Source organism: Plasmodium falciparum (assembly GCF_000002765.6).
Source record: "Plasmodium falciparum 3D7 genome assembly, chromosome: 8".
In the NCBI taxonomy this organism is placed as follows: domain Eukaryota; phylum Apicomplexa; class Aconoidasida; order Haemosporida; family Plasmodiidae; genus Plasmodium; species Plasmodium falciparum.
In genome coordinates, this window is record NC_004329.3 from 1270001 (window position 1) to 1292500 (window position 22500).

At 21.6% G+C, this 22500-nt stretch overlaps 1 protein-coding gene and 6 non-coding genes across 7 annotated transcripts; 6 read left to right on the forward strand and 1 right to left on the reverse strand.

Moving 5' to 3' along the window:
• Positions 1 to 1277: 1277 nt before the first annotated feature.
• On the forward strand, positions 1278 to 2090 carry PF3D7_0829700. The gene has a single exon (XR_002966633.1). It is a non-coding gene; the product is annotated as an uncharacterized ncRNA (non-coding RNA).
• A 627-nt stretch (positions 2091 to 2717) lies between these two features.
• Positions 2718 to 5456, forward strand: PF3D7_0829800. The gene has a single exon (XR_002966634.1). It is a non-coding gene; the product is annotated as an uncharacterized ncRNA (non-coding RNA).
• A 168-nt stretch (positions 5457 to 5624) lies between these two features.
• On the forward strand, positions 5625 to 8795 carry PF3D7_0829900. Its single transcript, XR_002966635.1, has one exon. It is a non-coding gene; the product is annotated as an uncharacterized ncRNA (non-coding RNA).
• Positions 8796 to 10003: 1208 nt separating this feature from the next.
• PF3D7_0830000 lies at positions 10004 to 10114 on the forward strand (the record flags this gene model as incomplete). Its single annotated transcript, XR_002273087.1, has 1 exon — positions 10004 to 10114. It is a non-coding gene; the product is annotated as a 5.8S ribosomal RNA (ribosomal RNA).
• Positions 10115 to 10934: 820 nt separating this feature from the next.
• PF3D7_0830100 lies at positions 10935 to 13761 on the forward strand. The gene has a single exon (XR_002966636.1). It is a non-coding gene; the product is annotated as an uncharacterized ncRNA (non-coding RNA).
• Positions 13762 to 14577: 816 nt separating this feature from the next.
• PF3D7_0830200 lies at positions 14578 to 18948 on the forward strand. The gene has a single exon (XR_002273088.2). It is a non-coding gene; the product is annotated as a 28S ribosomal RNA (ribosomal RNA).
• A 1291-nt stretch (positions 18949 to 20239) lies between these two features.
• Positions 20240 to 21406, reverse strand: PF3D7_0830300 (sporozoite invasion-associated protein 2; the record flags this gene model as incomplete). Its single annotated transcript, XM_001349192.1, has 1 exon — positions 20240 to 21406. The coding sequence occupies one exon, from the start codon at positions 21404 to 21406 to the stop codon at positions 20240 to 20242; it is 1167 nt and encodes a 388-aa protein (XP_001349228.1).
• Positions 21407 to 22500: the final 1094 nt, after the last annotated feature.

The following is a 22500-nucleotide window of genomic DNA, read 5'->3' on the forward strand; positions in this document are numbered from 1 at the left end:
TTTCGATTTTATTCAAGTTTTGATTTATTACATTTCCTTGTTTCACATCTTAATATTAGACGAACTGTTGATTATTCATACTAATTTTATTTGAATTGATATTTTGTATATTAACAATACATTTTTCTGTTCGTTTCACAATTTTGCATACAAGTTAAAATAATTTTTTTTTTTTTTTAAAGAAACTTACAATGAATATCAACTCATCATTATTTATTTAAAAGATTATTATAAAAAATATATGATTAGCAATATATATATATATATTTACACATAAGTATCTTTATAAATACAATGTGCATATGTTAATATTTTCGTTAATTGTCGAATATTTATATATATATATATATATATATATTATATATATATGAAGTTCCTAAATTTTTAGAATGTAATATTTTCATATATTTGACGAAATAGGAACTAATAGCAAATAATTTAAATAAATAATTTTTATTGTTTTTTTTTTTTAATTATGACATGAAAAAATATATTATAATTTTTACGAAAATACCTTATTCGTTTTTGTGTATTTTATTTATTTTTATACAATGTGGTCAAGTAGTTCAGAATTCACTTATTTACACATTTATTTGTTATCTTTTTTTTTTTTTTTTTTTTTTTTTTTATTAACGCAAAATTGTGATGGGCTTAATTATTTATTTTTGAAATATTATGTTTTATATAAAATAAAATATGTTCAAAGTATATTTACATTAAAAAATTAAAGAATAAAATAATACAAAATAGAAAGTATAAAATTTAAGCATAAATATGTTATAGTTTATATATTTGTATAATTAAAAAATAATGAAAAAAAAAAAAAAATATATATATATATTATATATATATATATAATTATAAATATGGAATTAAATATTTTAAATTCATTTTTTCCAAAACTTATTTCTTATAAATACATATAAAATTAAATTGATAATCACATATGTATATTTATATATATATATATATATATATATATATGTATGTATAATATTATATTTTTTTATTATTATTGATTTTGGCTAGCTGGCTAGCTATTTTGTGTATGGAAAATGAAGATAATATGAGGATATTCAAATATCCTATATTTTGAAAGTAATAAGATATATGTATGCTAAGTGAGTAACATATTTTCATTATGTTTTCTTCATTTATTATGATAAAGTACTTAAATTAATAGATAAATCTTTTAAAGAATCTTGCAAATGTTTAATTTTATTTTTTAAAATATGAAAAAGTTCTTTATAAAGAAAAGTCTATGCTTTCTATGTTTGATGTAATATTGTAGTACATAGAAAAAGATTTTATGGTCCCTTTGATATAGATAAGGCCATGATAAATTTTAAAACTATAAGTTGAATATATACATATATACATAAATATATGCCTGCCTACCTACCTACATATATATATATATATATATATTTTTAAGCTTATATAATATGTACGTTCATATTTAAGATACATTTACTGATATGTGAAGCATTTTATAATTAGATGGGCTATTGTTTGAAAGGATTATAAAAAGATTAAGACCTCTAAAGCAATAAAGTCATAATTTTCATATAGGAAAAGTAGTAATATTTTATGAATATGGAAATGAGTTATATATATGAATTGAGGATGTATTTAAACATTTTATTTTTTAAAAGTGAAGATTTTGTGCAAATATAATTAAATGTTAATATTTACAGAATTGTGATTATAGATTAATTTCTTTTTTTTTTTTTTTTTTGGACTCAAATAAATTATAATTAGTGTATATAATTTTTTTTATTAAAGTTAATGTATTATGCATATTATTAAGTTGTTATAATTAAACGTTGGATGTAGTTATTTTAGTAGTTTATATATGAATTATATTTTGTAGCACATTTAAATTAGGATATTTTTTAAAAGGCTTACTTATGGAAGGTACTCTACAATTTCAATGTATATAAATTAAGATAAGCTTATATTAAATTTTAAATATTGTTATGTTTAAAATTATACACTTTATGATTTTTATTAAGTTCTTTAAAAAAATGAAAAAATGTTTTACATTATATAATATGATACACAAACACACAAAAAAAAAAAGAAAAGAAAAAAAAATAAAATAATAAAAATTATGAATATATATATAATAAATAAAGAAGAGCAAGATATATAAAATATAAAAAGAATTATATATATATATATATATATATATATATATTTATTTATTTATTTATTTTGTTGCACGTTTTTGTATCATTTATATTATATATATGGTTTATTAAATATTTTTGTTATTTTTATACTTTATTTTTGAGGAATACATATGTATTCTTATTAAATACAAAATTTTATTTATGTAAAATTTTATTTTTATGTTATTGTATATATATGTGCTTTTAATTTTTTTATTTTCTTGTAGATAAGTGTATATATATATATATATATATATATATTATATAGGCATCAATTATTTATGTACTATTATAATATATGACGCCATCAGTTTTTCGTGCGTATATCTTAGCATGGGCATATTTTAAAAATATGTTTTCATGCGAAGTAAATGTTCTGAAAGATATTTAATTAGAAAATGATATAATTAATTTTAAAATAAACAAATGCAAATGGTGCTGTGCAACGTCTCATGAAGAAAGAGAAAGGATATCACAAATGAATCCAGTTAATGTGTTTCTATGAAGTATTATAATATATATAAAAAAAAAAAAAAAAAAAAAATTATTTTCAATTTTTATTTTCTTTTTTAATTTTTTAATATTTAAATAATTCACTCTTTTGTTCATGAAATTTTCCTTTTTCATTAAAAGTTTCTGTTCTTTTAGATTGTTTGATAAGAAAGAAAATGTTTATGAAATAAATAAATCAACATATATATAATATTGTAGAAAGAATTATATAAAAGTTGAGTATGGAGAGATATACAGTATATGTGAAATATATGTATAGTCTAAGGTTTTTATCCATAAAAAATAAAATCTGGATGTTTTATATAATAAATTAACGTTTATACAGCTAAATGTTAAATTTATAATGGAAATTCCATTAAATAAATATGTACACCCCTCACCCCTCTTTTATTCTGTGTAATAAATGTAACAAAGAAGTGTTGATGATTACTGATAATTGTATAGGAAAGACAATTGTGCAAATATATATATATATATATATATATATATATATATATTGTTCTTATAGTAATTAAATATATTACACAATTATATAATATTTAGTTAATATGTATATATTGTGTATATATATATAATCATAACTTTTGAGTTATATATATTACGTAAGTATAAAAGGGGGTGGTGGTGGTGGAAATGTTATTGAATATATCACAAATGTTGTGTGAAATACATGATACTTAAGGTATATGTAGAGTATTTTTTGTAAGCCATTTTAAAGGTTTTACGCGCCTTTAAAGGTAGAGATATAGTAAATATATTTTAATTGTTCGGTTTAATTTTTACTGTTCAATATGATGAAGATATATAAAGATCTTTTATTTCGTAAGAAATATTAGGTTGAGCTATCTCTAAATAGATTTCATAGTAGTAAGTTGTGTATACTATAATTTATTTTGTAGTACACATTTTTGCCATTATGAAATTTATATGTGAAAAGTCGTATGTGTATGTTTAGAATGCAGGGTTACACATGTGTACCCTTTTGTTTAAAAGCCTTGTAAAGGTTTTACGCGCCTTTAAAGGTGGGGAGGCAAATATATTTTAATTGTTCGGTTTATTTTTTACTGTTCAATAGGATGAAGATATATAAAGATCTTTTATTTCATAAGAAATATTAGGTTGAGCTATCTCTGAATAGATTTCATAGTAGTAAGTGTGTATACTATAGTTTATTTTGTAGTACACATTTACTATTATGAAATTTGTATGTGAAAAGTCGTCGTATCTGGATGCTTAGGATGGATGGATAAACAAAGTACCCCTTATTTTAAAAATCCTTGTAGAGGTTTTGCGCGCCATTAAAGGTGGGGAAGTAAATATATTTTAATTGTTCGGTTTAATTTTTACTGTTCAAGAGGATGAATATATAAAGATCTTTTATTTCGTAAGAAATATTAGGTTGAGCTGTCTCTAAATAAATTTCATAGTAGTAAGTGTGCATTTATAGTTTATATATTGTAATGTGCATTTATAGTTTATATATTGTAATGTGCATTTACTATTATGGAATTTATGTCTCAAAAAGGTCGTATTTTAATGTTTAGGTTGGACGAATAAACAGGTGTACCCTTATTTAAGAAATCCTTGTAAAGGTTTTGCGCGCCTTTAAAGGTGGGGAAGTAAATATATTTTAATTGTTCGGTTTAATTTTTACTGTTCAAGAGGATGAATATATAAAGATCTTTTATTTTTTAAGAAATATTAGGTTGAGCTATCTCTTATTTAATTATCGTATGGTAAATATAAAACTAGTTTATAAAAAAGCTAGTTTTTATTTTTATCATATGATAATTAATTTTAAATAGTCGTATGTTTTATTAAAACCCTTTGTGAGAGTCTTACGAGCCTTCAAAGGTAGAGGTGTAATGAAAATATTTTGATCTGTTCCTGTCTTGGTCAAAATACCCTCAAAATATTTTTTATGTATACCTTGGGGTTACTTCTTAATTAATCAATACATAAATGTATATATATGATGTGGCTATTTTTATAGCATGTTGTATATATATTATTATAGAGGTGATTAATAAAAATTCAGTACAAGAGGCGGTTGGTCGGCAAATAGAAACGATATAATTATTTTTAATAATTATAGAAATCCTTATAGAGGCCATTGACGAGGCTATAAAGGTGGGGTGCATACATATATTTATATAAAAGGATATAAATATATCTAGTTTATGAAATAAAATGGACAATATAAAATTTGTTCTTGTTTTTTTTTTAATAAATCTAGGATGCACTTTTAAGGTTGATTTATTCATTGTCCTTACAATAATATAAATATATTTATATATATATATAATGATGTGGTGAAAACTTATCATTATATGATATTTTTATATATTATTGTAATTATAGAGTGATTTTTTATAATACAAAGAATTTCAACTGTACAAGAAATGACGTTATCCCTTTGACGTATAAAAAGCCTCGTGGGTATAACGCACCAAGAGAGGTGGAGAAAAACTACATTTGAGTTTTTATTATGAAGGAAAATAATCGTTTCTCATATAAAAGCACACATATATATATGTATATATATATAGTAGTCTTTTTATCAAATGGTATGTTATTCTTCGAGTTGTTTGCGAATATAAATAATTATAATGTTTTTTGCGAACACTGCAGACATAAAAATGTATTTATGTTTTTTTTTTTATATGTTTATATAAAACTGCAGTTAGTAGTTAGTAGTGTATAGTTATATATTAGTAGTATTCAACAAAAAGTCGGTATGTTCAATAAATAAATTCTTTTTAAGGTTTAACGTATGCCTTGGAGTGTTTACATATATATATATATATATATATATATATAAAGATTTATTTGCGAATATAAATATTATTTACCTGCGAATATTGATAACATGTTATTGTTTGTTATTTTTTCAGAAAATTATATAATTAATTATTTGAAAAAATTGCAAATGATATTTATGTTAATAATAACAATTAGTAGGAGTGTAACATATAATATTTATTAGTAGTAGTAAAGAAAATTCGGTAATGATGGTATTAATTTCTTATAGTTTGTAATATGTGTATACGACTTAAGAATAGAAGAGTAAAAATGTTTATGATAGTTTTTCTGTTTTGATCAGAATATCCCTATTATATACATAATCCACTATATTATTATATTTTATTAAATATAAATAGTAGGATAGCTCTTCTGACCTCATTTAAAATCGTTTATGACATTGAACATAGCATTAGAAAAGAGAAAACAGCATGTTTATTTTTCTTTTGCAACGTATATACTAATATGGTCTGGTGTATATGAAAGTCACAAGTAGTTGGTTAACTAAAGGGATGGAGGATATATATATTGGAGTATAATAATAATAGTGAGATTATTTATACATATATATATGTGTGCGGATGGTACTATGGAGGATCTAATTGGTACTAAATAATCATGAAAAAGACTACGTTTATATATAATATCATTGTTTTTTATTTTGCAATGGTATTATATATAAAAGGAACCTTTATATATGCATTTGTTAAAGATGCATATATGAGGTGGGGAAATACAAGCACGTGGAGTTGAATAGGTGCATGGGTGAGTGGATGAATGGGTGTGGGGGGTACTAGGGTACATTGAGGTACATGTTTGCAGGAACATGGGGGATATGCCCATGGTCACAGGCAGAGGCGCATGGGCACCGACACTGAATCAGACAGTATAAATAGTGCAAAAACTGATACAGAAAACGGCACAGGAGCAGCCAAATATTATGCACTTAGGAAAATACAGAAAAGTATTTAAAAATTCTAAAGTACGTTTTTAATCAGTTGGTACTTTAGAAATATGTCCTTCTATGGGTAGGGAATAAGTTGTAATTTTAATTATAATTTATTTGGGTTTTATTATATGGAAAGGCACCGACACTGAATCAGACAGTATAAATAGTGCAAAAACTGATACAGAAAACGGCACAGGAGCAGCCAAATATTATGCACTTAGGAAAATACAGAAAAGTATTTAAAAATTCTAAAGTACGTTTTTAATCAGTTGGTACTTTAGAAATATGTCCTTCTATGGGTAGGGAATAAGTTGTAATTTTAATTATAATTTATTTGGGTTTTATTATATGGAAACATATATATAATAATGAATTGTAAATGTATTATTTGTTTGTTAATTTACATGTTCGCAATAATATTGGAAAGGAATAAACTGCGTTTTTTTTTTTTTTTTTTTTTTTGTGTGTGGTTAATTATTTGAATTTTCTACATATAAATACATATACAATATATATATATATATATATATTTTATTATTAAGTATATAATATGACATATTATATGTACGTTTTGTCTTAGACCATTTGTTTTACATTTAGGTGTTAAAGATTATTCAAAAGAATTTAACTATATTTTATCATAAATATAGTTAATTCTTTTGATCTTCAAGTCTTCAGAACCTGGATATGGATTATAACATTCTTTATGTTATAAGAAGACCGGATTATCTCAAGGATCGAAGACGGGATTATCTTAATAATCGAAGACCGGATTATTTTTATAATCCGCATGTATGAAGATAATATAGGTAGAACATTATATAATTGTTATTATAATAATGAAAAAATAAAAAAAAAAAAGAAAAATGAAAAAAAGAAAAGAAAAAAGGAAAAGAAAAAAATGAAAAAAGGAAAAATGAAAAGAAAAAAGGAAAAGAAAAAAATGAAAAAAAAAAATGAAAAAAAAAAATAAAAGAAAAAAATGAAAAAAAAATGAAAAAAAAATGAAAAAAAAAAATAAAAGAAAAAAATAAAAGAAAAAAATAAAAGAAAAAAATAAAAGAAAAAAAAAATGAAAAAAAAAAATGAAAAAAAAATGAAAAAAAAAAATAAAAGAAAAAAATAAAAGAAAAAAATAAAAGAAAAAAATAAAAGAAAAAAAAAATGAAAAAAAAAAATGAAAAAAAAAAATGAAAAAAAAATGAAAAAAAAATGAAAAAAAAAATAAAAGAAACTTATATATGTGTATAAATAATTTTTAATTTATGCATATACATTTTCATATACATAAATTATGCTCTTCTTATACTTTTTATTTATCCTTGTGTTATAGTGTTGCATATACAAAAAAAAATCATTTGCCTAACGTAAAGAGGTGAATAGATGTGTTTTATGTTTGATTATATTGTATTTTAATTTAAGTAAATAATTAAAATATAATATATTGAATAATGTATGTTAATGTGAAATGTAGTGTAAATAGTGATTGTATAGTTTTATATTATGTTGTGTTTATTTACTGTTGAAAATTAAAAGAAATATATATATATGTTTGTCTAAATAAATATTTTGTTAATATGTCGTAAGTTTATAATTAAATGTGTGTTACATGAATAAATGTTTTGTTAATAAGTCTGAAGTTTATAATTAAATGTGTGTTACATGAAAATGAATATTTTGTTAATAAGTCGTAAGTTTATAATTAAATGTGTGTTACATGAAAATGAATATTTTGTTAATAAGTCGTAAGTTTATAATTAAATGTGTGTTACATGAAAATGAATATTTTGTTAATAAGTCGTAAGTTTATAATTAAATGTGTGTTACATGAAAATGAATATTTTGTTAATAAGTCGTAAGTTTATAATTAAATGTGTGTTACATGAATAAATATTTTTTGATAAGACTTAAATTTATAATCAAATGTGTGTTACGTGAATAAATATTTTTTGATAAGACTTAAATTTATAATCAAATGTGTGTTACATGAATAAATATTTTTTGATAAGACTTAAATATATAATCAAATGTGTGTTACGTGAATAAATATTTTTTTAATAAGACTTAAATTTATAATTAAATGTGTGTGTTACATGAATAAATATGTGCAGCTATACAAGTAAAAATGGCGCTATATTATTATATTAATAATGATATATTGAAGATTAAATGAAGATATTGCGGAGGAATAATGACAAGACAAATAAATAAATGTATATATTTCCATATTTATATGTGCAGACATAGATATTGATATATATTGAAGAAGGATAGATTTTTGAATAAATGAAAATCTATGAAGAAATATATTTGTTTATATAAACCTTGGAGTATAATATATTCTATTGGTACATGAAAATTTATAACTTTTTTTTTTTTTTTTTACTTTTTTATGTGTGAATATATATATATTAACAGTAATAATTTTATTATAACTCTTAATAAGATTTATTAAGAATTTTTTTTTCCTATTACATATGATATGTTTATTTTTATTTTATTCTAATTTTTTATTTTTTTTTTATTTTTTTTTTTTTATTTTTTATAATTAACCAACTAAAAACTATAAAATTTTTATTTTATAGCATAATAAATAAATTATAATATTAAAATTTATTTTCTCTTTTAAAAATAAATAATATAATAATTTTAAAAAATACTTTTGTGAAAAATCAAAAGGCAAACATTTCAATTCAAGTATAATTTCTTTTCCTACTTATATCGTTTATAATATTTAACCTCCACATAAATAAATATATATATATATATATATTTAGGGTTTAATATTAGGGTTAGGGTTTAATATTAGGGTTAGGGTTTAATATTAGGGTTAGGGTTTAATATTAGGGTTAGGGTTTAATATTAGGGTTAGGGTTTAATATTAGGGTTAGGGTTTAATATTAGGGTTAGGGTTCAGGGTTTAGGGTTTAGGGTTAGGGTTAGGGTTTAATATTAGGGTTAGGGTTTAGGGTATAGGGTTAAGTTTTTATTTGAGTTTTAATAAACTTAATAATTACTTTTTTGTGTTTACGTATTTATTGATTACATTATTGTGTTTACGTATTTAATGATTACATTTTTGTGCTTACATATTTGAATATTACATTTTAGTGTTAATTTTTTTTTCAAAGTTTTGAAATACATTTTAAAAAGTAATAGAATAATTTTTTACATAAAATATGTAAAAAGAATAGACCATTCGATTTAAATTTTCATTTCATTAAGGAGATGTTATTTTTTATTGATGAAAAAGTTGAAATAATACTTTAATTAAAAAAAATATTATTAGTGTATTGAGTTAAATTGATTTATTACATTTTTAATAACATAGAGTATATGAATTTGAATTAGGAATTGATATGTGTATGTCACATAATATATGAATAGAAAATATATATTGTATATATTTATATATACATAAACAATTTTATTACTAATTATCAACATTTTACATTTAATATTTAATAATATAATCATTTATTGAAACAACATTTTCTAACCTAAATATGTATAAATTATATTTAAATATATTTATAATGGACGGTTAGAAAATTTTGGCATAATTTTAACGACGGATGTCTTGGTTCTTACAGCGATGAAGGCCGCAGCAAAATGCGATAAGCAATGAAAATTGCAATGACTGTGTATCATCAGAATGCTGAATATAAATTATACCTTTATCTTCTCACGAAGATTGAATAAGGTATTCTTATATGGAATGATCATAGTACATAATTTAAAATTTTATAAGTTGTAATTCGTTTAAATTACACTACACAATATATATTTACTTATATTTATATTAGTATATATTTTTTTTTTTTATAACATTTATTTTATATTATATTATATTGTGTTGTATTATATTATATTATATATTTTTTTTTTTTATATATTTCTTTATAACTTTCTATAGTATTTTATATATTTTTTTTTTTTTTTATTTGTTTTGCTTGTTTTTTTTTTCTTTTGTTCTTATATTCTCATAGCTAAACCTATAATCTCTTTTCTTCTTTTCGAATATTCTCATATCTAAACAATATAATCTCTTTTCTTCTTTACTGAAATTCTCATAACTAAACAATATAATCTTTTTACTTTTTTGACATTTTGTCACATATATATATATATATATATATATTTTTTTTTCACATTTTTTAATATATATATAATCTTTTTTCTTTTTTTGTATTTTCTCAAATACATATGTACATTATTTTTTTTCTTATTTTCTCAAATACATATGTACATTATTTTTTTTCTTATTTTCTGAAATACATAAGTACATTATTTTTTTTCTTTTTTTGTATTTTCTCAAATACATATGTACATTATTTTTTTTCTTTTTTCTTATTTTCTCAAATACATATGTACATTATTTTTTTTTTTTTTCTTATTTTCTCAAATACATATGTACATTATTTTTTTTCTTTTTTCTTATTTTCTCAAATACATATGTACATTATTTTTTTTCTTTTTTCTTATTTTCTCATATACATATATATGTATATACATTAATTTTTTTTTATTTTTTTTACTATATATTTTGATAGTAATGATACGAATGTAAAAGTGGGCATATTTTGATAATTAAAATGAAATATGTGTAAATTATAATAAATTCCATTAAATGGGCATTATGGGAATTATATATTATAAGATGCATACATATATATATCTATAAACTTATTATGGTTTTAAAAGTAAAAGGATTATATGTATAAGGATAAGAAATGTTAAATAAATTAAAAAGTATAAAATTGTATTTTTATAGATAGATTTATAATCTAAGAATAATATGTGAACGAATTAGATAATATAATAGGGTTGATTGAAAGAACCTAGAAAAAATAAGAAAACACAGATTTAATATTATAGATGATAGAGTTATATTGATTTTACTAGAAGAAATAAAGATTTTATTGAAGTAAATTAAAATAAAAAAGAATGAATTGTATTAAGTTAAAAACAATTGTATCTAACAATAAAAACATAGCTCTAAAGAAAAATTACTTTAAGAGTCTTTAAATCTTAAATATAAATTACACCTTATAACATTTGATGAAGATCAAAAAAACAATATGATGTATTTAAAATATATTATTATCTTGAAGAAGATTTCAGAAAAAACAAAAATAACCTTTTAAGTTAGCACTCAGAAGCTTAAAAGAAAAGAATAAGATAATATTATAATATTATAATACCTTAAAATAACTATAAAAATGAGATTTCTTTATTTTTTTATATCAAGACGTAAAATTGCTTGTACAAGAAATAAACTGGAATAATAAAAATAAAATAAATAACTTTAGAACGTCAAATACTAGAGTTACTTTTTATTTGTCTCAATATATATGAATTTTTTATGAACTTACCTGGTAAATATAAATTTAAAATTGAAGATTACGAAGAAGAGGAAGATGAAGATGAAGATGAAGATGAAGAACATTTAAAAAGAAGGTTACCATTAAGTATTGTTAATATATATATATATATAATATGATGTATGAAGAAAGGAAATGGTATTACAACATAAATAAAACTTAGAAGACAAAAATGAATAAAAAGGTGTAGAACAAAGAGAAGTTTTAAACATCTTGAGTATATCAAAAGATATAAGATAATTGAAACAGAAATGTATACATATATATGGGTATGTTATAATTAAATGAAATCCAGAAAAAACAAAATGATGTACTCAAAGATGTCTTAAATAAATATGGATATGCAGAACAGCATGATAGTTTTTTTTTTTTTTTTTTTTGTATATACCAATTCAACTAATGGTTTTATATAAGAACAGAACTGACATTTAAAAGGAAACGTTAAAATATATATATCCATATATGAAAGAAGAAGCTTTATTTTTAATTTATTTTTTATATATACCAATGTCTAAATGGTTTATAGAAGAAATGAACTGAGATTAAAGTAAAGAAAGCTCAAAAAAAAAAAAAAAAAGGTATTATATAATAGACGAAGTGTATTATGATGTATAGAAGAACACATTATAAAAACTATAATAAGGCAAATTCAGAACAAAAAATGCCTCAGAATTAAGGAAGCCATATAATTCAGATAGGATAATCTGAGAATTGACAAAACAGAAAAAGGAAATAATTATATATATATAATGTGATAGAGAAAGAATAACTGTGTATAAAAGGTTATTTGCAATAAGACTTTTTTAAGATATGTTATTAGATACATATAATATTGTTATGCACAGAACAGCATATATGGAATGTGTATCGAAATATAAAAAGTTCATAAAGAAAATTGTATTGTTAAATAGAATCACACAATATATGATATTGAAGAAAAACAGAATGTTATAAGGAAAATACACATAAGCAATATAAATGAATTGAAGAAAAACAACACATTTTTGGAAATTGAGAGAAGAGTATATATTTAGAAAATTTATTATATTCTAAACCCCAAGAATATTATTGGAAATTCTAAATATATATATATATATATATATTTATATAAGCCTTTATATAGATATGAAATTTTTTTATACTATATACAAATCCCCTCATTGTGTATAATATAAAGAACGTTTTTTATTTATATTGGTATACAAGATTCTATGGAAGATTAAATGTTATGAAGAAAAATAGTATATATATTTAAGAAATATTGCCCTTAAAAGTTTTAACTTAATATTGTTTTGCCAAAACTTTTAATTTATTTTTATATTTCTTAAAAAATATAGTTTTAATCGTGTGTCTTAAAAGTATATATTGTTAATCATGTTTTTTGAAGGAATATAGATTTCTTTTAATGTCCCTGAAAAGATTTAATACGATCAGTATTTTTTTGAGGATATAGTTTATTTTGTTGATGTACTTTTGAATATATATAGTTTTTTTAATATTTTGGAAAGATTTAATATATAATCCTTTCACAATTTTATAAAGGCACTACATTATTTTGTGTTTCTTAGATTATATAATTTTTTTAATGTTTTCATGTTTTTTCATAATAATTTATGCATATATTTTTTTAGTTTCTACTGTTCACTAATTCATTCGTTGAACTTGTTTATAGTAAATGTTTTTATATATACAATAAAAAAAAAAAAAAAAAAGTAAAAAATAAAAAGTAAAAAATTAAAAATAAAAAGTAAAAAATAAAAAGTAAAAAATTAAAAATAAATTATTCATATACATTATACTTCTTTTTTGTATACATAATATTTTATTATTATACATAATATTCTATTCTTATACATAGTCTTTTTTTCTTATACATAGATTTTTTGTTTATACATAGTCTTTTTTTCTTATACATAGACTTTTATTGTTATACATAGATTTTTTTTCTTATACATAGACTTTTATTGTTATACATAGATTTTTTTTCTTATACAAAGTTTTTTTTTCTTATACATAGACTTTTTTCTTATACATAGACTTTTTTTTTATACATAGTCTTCTATTCTTATACATAGACTTTTTTTTTTTATACATAAACTTTTTTTTTTTATACATAAACTTTTTTTTATATATAGTCTTTTTTTTTTATATATAGTCTTTTTTTCTTATACATAGACTTTTTTTTTATACATAGACTTTCTTTTTTATACATAGACTTTTTTTTTATATATAGTCTTTTTTTTTATATATAGTCTTTTTTTCTTATACATATATATACTTTATTTTTACTCTTATACTTTCTTCTTACTCTAATACTTTCTTCTTACTCTAATACTTTCTTCTTACTCTAATACTTTCTTCTTACTCTAATACTTTCTTCTTACTCTAATACTTTTTTTTATATATATTTGTTTTCTTATTATATACTTTTTTTTATGTACATTTACATTTCTTATTATATACTTTTTTTTATGTACATTTACATTTCTTATTATATACTTTTTTTTATGTACATTTACATTTCTTATTATATACTTTTTTTTATGTACATTTACATTTCTTATTATATACTTTTTTTTATGTACATTTACATTTCTTATTATATACTTTTTTTTATGTACATTTACATTTCTTATTATATATATATATATATATATTTTTTTTTTTTTTTTTTTTTTTTTATACGTGTTGTAATTTAAACGTGTTATAATTTATATTAATATATATTATGGAAAGGATTTATTAATATAAGAAAGCAAATCCGCTGAACTTAAGCATATTATTAAGCGGAAGAAAAGAAAATAACAATGATTCTTTTAGTAACGGCGAGTGAACAAAGAAAAGCTCAACATGGAAAATCCGACAGATAGCTACCCGCGATTTGTCGGAATTGTCAAGTTGAAAAACATTCCAAGAGTTCTTTTTTATAATATGACAATGAGAAGAAGTAGATAGAAATGTCTCTCCTTAGAGGGTGAAAGACCCGTATTCTTAATCATAAAACTGATCAATTGGAATGTTTTGTTTTTGAGTCGTGTTCTTTGAGACTGGAGCACTAATTAGTGTGATACATTTCACATAAAGCTAAATATTTGTAAGAAACCGATAGTAAACAAGTACCGTGAGGGAAAGATGAAATAGTACTCAGGAATGAGCAATTAAATAGTACCTGAAATCGTTAAGATGGAACGGATTAAAAAAGGAAAAAAGTAACAACATAGTTAAAATGAGAGATTTTGGTGCGCGCAATAAAGAATGGAGTCCTTAAAAAAGGATGTAGATATTCAAGTATCAAAACAAAATTTTTCTTTTTTTAAAAAGAAATTTTTTGAAGCTTTTGTTATAATATTCATTTTTATTCTTATCCTTTTTTTTAGGTAAGATAAAAATGATACAAAAGTTGTCTTTCATACTATATATATATATATATATATATATAAATATTATGTTCTTATTAAAAGAAACATGAGTGAATGAAAATAAATAATCGTGGAGCAAAAATAAACACAATAACAAGAAAAAAAAATAAAAAAAATAAAATAAAATAATTAAAATAAAAATAAAACAAAAAGAAACAAAAAAAAGCAAAATATAAAATAAAAGAATTAATTGAATTTAATTTCATTTTATTTTTTTCCTTTTATATTTTGCTTTTTTATTTTGTTTTATTTTTATTTTAATTATTATTTTTTTTTTTTTTTTTTTTTTCCCTTATTGACTATTTTTCTAAGCTAATGTGGAAAAATATAACTTGCTTCTTTTTTTTTTTTTCTTTTCTGAAGGGAGAAAAAAAAGAAAAATATGAAAGATACATTTATTTAATTTACTGAGGATTGTGAAAATTATATTAATTGTATATGATGCGAAATAATATAATTAAGATGTTTTTATAAAGTACTTTTTTAACCCACTCGTCTTGAAACACGGACCAAGGAGTCTAACAAATGTGCAAGTGTATATGATAAGAATAAACATAGTATAAAAATTTCTACGCATAATTAATGTAACAAAAATATATGTTTATTAATTGTAGATTTTGTGGGGTTTTAAATTTTTTTTATAAATCCACACAAATGCATACAATACCGGTGAGCAATTATGCTTTATTGAGTAAGAGCATACTTGTTAGGACCCGAGAGGCTTTGAACTAAACGTGATGAGATTGAAGTCAGAGTAAAATCTGATGGAGGATCGAGTTGATACTGACGTGCAAATCGTTCATTTCAATTGCGTTTAGGGGCGAAAGACTAATCGAAAAGCCTATTAGCTGGTTATTTTCGAAAGATCTCTCAGGATCGCTGGAGTTGATTATAATATAGTTTTACCTGGTAGAAATAATGATTAGAGGATTCAAGGAGATGATAATTCCTTGACCTATATATATCGAAAGATTCAATAGGTAAAAAAATGAGGAAATAACTTTATTGTATTTTCATTCATATTTAAAAATAAGATAACTCCAAGTTGGCCATTTTTGGTAAGCAGAACTGGCGATGAGGGATGCTCCTAACGCTTGGATAAGGTGCCTAAATATCCGCTCATTAGATACCATTAAAAAGGTGTTGGTTTGTGATTACAGTAGGACGGTATTCATAGAAGTTGAAATCCGCTAGGAAGTGTGTAACAACTTACCTACCTAATAAACTCGCCCTGAAAATGGATGGCGCTAAAGCGGATTACCGATACCAAGCCATAAAAAAAAAAAAAAAAAAAAATTCAATATTTTTTTTATTTTTTTAGATTCTTTTTATGAGTAGAAAATCGTGGGGTTTTGTGTTGAAGCGAAATACGTGAGTTTTCGTGGAACATCTCCCTAGTGCAGATCTTGGTGGAAGTAGCAAATATTCTTATGAGAACTTTGAAGACTGAAGTGGAGAAGGGTTTTTTGTAAACTATGTTTGAGCAAAAGTTAGCCGTTCCTAAGAGATAGCTGAAAAGCGTTATAAATTGAGGTTACCTATTATATGAAAAGTATAGTAGTGTTTTTTCTCTTCTCGAAAGGGAAGCAGGTTGATATTCCTGCGCCATATGTAATAAGAACTAATAAATAGAGATGGTAACATATATATAAATAAATGAACTCCTTAACATAGGCCTTACGCTTGGAGTGCGTTATCTTTGCACTTTAACTTTATATCAAACCTTCGAAATCGATTTACTTGTAGAAAAGGTTCGATGAATTTACAATAAGCAATTTATTTATTATATGCGTGGACCGGTACACATGATATATATATTAATGAATTGTTTTGTAGTAATAGTAATTCGTTTGTTGTACGAATTATCCAAAGTTGTATGGACTATCCATGAAAAAAGGAGGGAACACTAAATTAAATGGGAATGTATAAAATACTATAAAAGTATGAAAGAAGAAAAAGTAAAGAAAGGAAAGAAAAAAAAATATTAACCTTCAGCTTTTTTTTCTATTTTTTTTTTCTTTTTTTGCTTTCATATATTTTTATAGTGTTTTTACATTAACCATTTTTTTTTTTATATTCTTAAATTACAATTATAAAAATGAACGTACCAATAACCGCATCAGGTCTCCAAGGTTAGTAGCCTCTGGTTAAATAGAAAAACGTAGGTAAGGGAAGTAAGCAAATTAGATCCGTAACTTCGGGAAAAGGATTGGCTCTGATAACACAAAATGAGAAGAAAAAAATGAAAAGAAAAAAATGAAAAGAATTGTGGTTGAAAATAAAAATGTTAAGATGTTTATTTATATATTTATATTAGTTTTTCTTATATTTTAAGATTAATTAATTAATTATATATTTAATATGTTAAAATGTTTTATATTTCTTCTTCTACTCTATTCTATTCCATTCTATTCTATTCTATTTTTTTTTTTCTCTTTCTCTTCGATATTACATATATTTTGTTATTATAATAAAAATTATGTAATATTGTTTAGCTGTGTTTATTCAGAACTGAAACGGACAAGGGGAATCCGACTGTTTAATAAAAACATAGCATTGTGAAAAGCTATAACTGGTATTAACACAATGTGATTTCTGCCCAGTGCTTTGAATGTCAAGTTGATGAAAATTTCAATTAAGCGCAGGTAAACGGCGGGAGTAACTATTATGACTCTCTTAAGGTAGCCAAAAATGTATGGTCGATAAAAAGGACCATCAGGAATGGATTAACGAGATTCCTACTGTCCCTACTTGCGATCTAGCGAAACCACAACCAAGGGAAAGGGCTTGGTAAAATCAGCAGGGAAAGAAGACCCTGTTGTGCTTTACTCTAGTCTGACTTTGTAAAAAGATTTAAGAGGTATAGTATAAGTGGTAGTAGAAATTGAAATAATGTTTTTACGTCAGTGAAATACCACTACTTTTAAAAAGTTTTTACTAATCCATTTATCTAGTGAATGACTATTATATAAATATATATATATATATATATTTTCTATATTTTATGTGTATCACTTTTTATGGAGACAGAGTCAGGTGGGGAGTTTGACTAAGGTGGTACATCTGTTAAAAAATAACGCAGATGTCCAAAGATAAGCTCAAGGAGAACAGAAATCTCTTGTAGACTAAAAGGGGAAAAGCTTGTTTGATTTCTATTTTCAGAAAGAATAGAAAACGTGAAAACGTGGCCTATCGATCCTTTATATTTGCAAAATGACGTAAAATTATTTACTACTGTGCATATAAAGGTGTCTGAAAAGTTACCACAGGGATAACTTGTTTGTGGCTGCTTAGCGATATTAGCAACGTGGCTTTTTGTATTTTCGATTACGGCTCTTCCTATCATTGGGACGCAGAAGTCTCAAAGTGTCGGATTGTTCACCCGCTAATAGGGAACGTGAGCTGGGTTTAGACCGTCGTGAGACAGGTTAGTTTTACCCTACTGATGAATATTATTATATTATTATATATATATATAGTATTGTGACAGTAATCCAACTTGGTACGAGAGGATTAGTTGGTTCAGACAATTGGTACAGCAATTGGGTTGATAAACCAGTGTTGCGAAGCTACGTCTGTTGGATAATGACTGAACGATTCTAAAGTCAGAACCCATACTGATTAAACAATAATATAATTGTATATTTTTGTTATAAGGTTGTGTTTTATTTTTTTTTATTGCTAATGTAAAAGAGAAATTTAATATATGCGTTAATCTATATATATTATGTATAGATTTTCATAAACATATAAATAATCCCATAAAGACGTATCTTTTTTTTTTCTAAACAAAGAAAAATATGTTCTTTTTATTGTAATTTAACAACAAAAATAATCTAAAGTATATTGTAGACGACATTTTTAGCCTCAGAGTGCTGTAAACATGTGAGCAAACTTGTTTTGCGAACTGTTCAGGCTTATCTCTTGTGGTTTTTACTTTTATAAAAAAAAACATCTACAAAATGAAAATATTGAAATTGTTGCAAATATAAAATACGTGTATTTATTATATATGTAACAATTTTATTATTCATATAACAATTATTAATGTATCAATTTTTTTTTTTTTTTAACTTTATTTTTTTATTTATTTATAGGTATATATATATATATATAATTGGACAAATCTTTCATAGGAAATTATATATTTTTATATATTTATTGCATATATCAAATATTCATAATATATCACCACATAGATGATAAATAAATAAATAAATAAATAAATATATATATATATATATATATATATATATAATATTTTGTTTATGTTTTTATAAAACGTTAAAAACATTATATATTTTATTTTTATTTAAGAAAAACTTTTTATTGTTTTCCTAGAATGAAAGTGAAAATATTAAGAACATTTTTAATAGAATGTATGTCTATCTATGTATGTAATATTTTAATTATATAATATAGTTTTATGTTTGATTATCTTGATGCATAAAATTTTAATATATAATTATAGATATTTAATTAAAAATTTGACAAATAAATAGAAAATGTTATTTATTTGTTTATTATTTTTTTTTTATTTTCTAAATGATCATATATATATATATATATATATATTAAAAATGATAACTTTTATATATGTATGTTTTATCCATGTAGAACTTATTACATACATGAAATATATAATATACATCATTAATTATATAATATAAAAGTACATCATGTTAGAAATAAAATTTTAAGTTTAATACGATAACGAGTTATATACTTATATATTTTAATATAACTATTTTGTATAATATAAAGGGGGGTTGTCTATTAAAAATTATATATTATCTTTATATGTGTTTGATTTGGAAAATTACAGGATTATTATATTGTTATTATTATAAAGTGTATACGATTTAAATAAATATATATATATATATATATATATATAATTTTTGTATTATATAATATTGATATAATCACATGTTTATTAATTGATAATAATAATGATAATATTATAATATAATATAATTTTATGAAGCTATTTATATTTTATTGTATTTTTTTAGATATCATAGCTTCTAGTAAGAGTTTAGATTCACTCAATAAATTTTCCTCTTCTTCATAGGATAAGCATATAAAATTATTTTTCAATAAACTTTTGATAAAATAAAAAAAGAGTTCCTCTTTTTTTGATACAATTATTTTATTTTCTGTACTTATATTTTGAATATTATCATAAATTTCTTTAAATATATATTTTTTAACATTTTCATACTTTACATCTCTATAATAGTAACTATTAAGTTTAAAAGGTTCTCCTGCTAACAATTCATAATATTCTTCTTGATTATCTGAAGAATCTTTTAAATTGTAGAGTTTAAGAAATTCGTCATAATTTCTTGTCATTTTAAAATTTTCAAAAACCTTTGTGTGTTTTTTTTTATATGGTCCGATAGGACTATATTGATATCTATTACTTGATGATAATGATATATTTTCAACATCTTCTAAAATATTAAATGATTCTTCTGTATCATTTGAAAAAATATGATTCACGGAATAATCTTCATTAACATATTCATAATCACTTGTATCTTCATCACTGTTCTCATATAATTGAAGTTCACCAAAAGAAATATCTAAATTATCTTCTGAGTTAGTACTGTATAACAATAATTCATCCATCGTATTACTATTAGTACTAATAAGACTATTTGATGAATCTTGATTTTTGAGTTCATTTGAATTTGTTTTAATATTTTGTGTGAAGGTATTTATTTCATTTTCATTATTATGATGAATAGTATTGTTATTTTGATTTGTTTGTTGCTCTAATTTATTGTTCATTTCTTTTTTTAATTTTTTTTTTTTTAATTTTGAGATTTCTGTAATTATATTATCAAGGTCTATCATAGTAGAAGAAGGAGAGGGGTGGTCTATGTTAGTTGATCTTGTTAAATCAGAATTATTTTTGACTCCTTCAAGTATTTCATATTCTTCTTCATCATCTATTAAATTTGGTACTTCAGAGGGGCTTAAACCAAATATATCATTTGTATTATTATTATTACTATTATTTTTTTTTAATGTATTCGTTCTTGTGTTATTATGAACAGTAGCAATAGTTTTTTTTTGGTTTTCGGAAGATAAGTATAGATGGCAGGAATTTATAAAAATTAAAATTAAAAAGTAGTAATAGATTACGTACATGTTCATTATGAAAAAATAAAAAAAATATAAAGATATGTATAAATATATATATATATATATATATATATATATATATATATATATATTAATAATTTAGGAACAACAAATCGAGGTGTAAATTTATTATACCTTAAAAATATTACAATGGTATAAATTTTTATATTTTGGTTGCAATTGTAAAAAAAAAAAAAAATTCTACAAATTGTAAAATTTGTGGAAATTTTTCAATTCATGTATTTTAATTTTATATTTTTAATTTATGTGTTTTTTTTTTATTTTTTTTTTTTTCTCTTCACACTTTTCATAATTAAAAAAAAAAAAATATATATATATATATATATATAAAGAATATGTTTGTGAACTTTTTATATATATTTTTTAAAAGATATATAATATAACAATATTGATGCAACTGGACATATATATATATATATATATATTTATATAATTAAATAAAAATTTCGTTTATCATTAATTTCATTTTATTATTATTTTATTTTTTTTTATAATATTATTGAATAAATGTGAACAAATTATGATTAAAAGGAGAAATATTTTATGATATGAAATTATCTACAAAAAAATTATACAACATCATAAAATATTTAAAATTTATTATTTTATATAATATTATTTAATTTTTTTTTTTTTTTTTCCCTTTCAATATATTAATACTAATATACATATATATTTTCATGATTGCTAGTTCTGACCTTTTCTTATTATGAACCTTAATTATAATAACACACGAAAAGTGGACACATGAAACTAAAACAACACAAGAAATTGTTGTATACTTCTGGAAGAAGAAGAAAAAAAAAAAAAATACCTTTATTTTATAACTATTTTTTTATTGATAATACAAGGAAACTGTCCACATTGGTTTATTTATTAAAATAAATAAAGAAACAAACAAAAAAATGAACCTCTCTCTCAAAAAAAAGAAAAAAAAGAAAAAAAAAGAAAATAACCATATAATTATTAATTTTTTACAATGATATATATATATATATATAAATATATATAATATTCATTGTTGTATAAAAAGAAGGAACGAAAAAAAAAAAAAAAAAAATATAAAACTAATAGTATATTACATG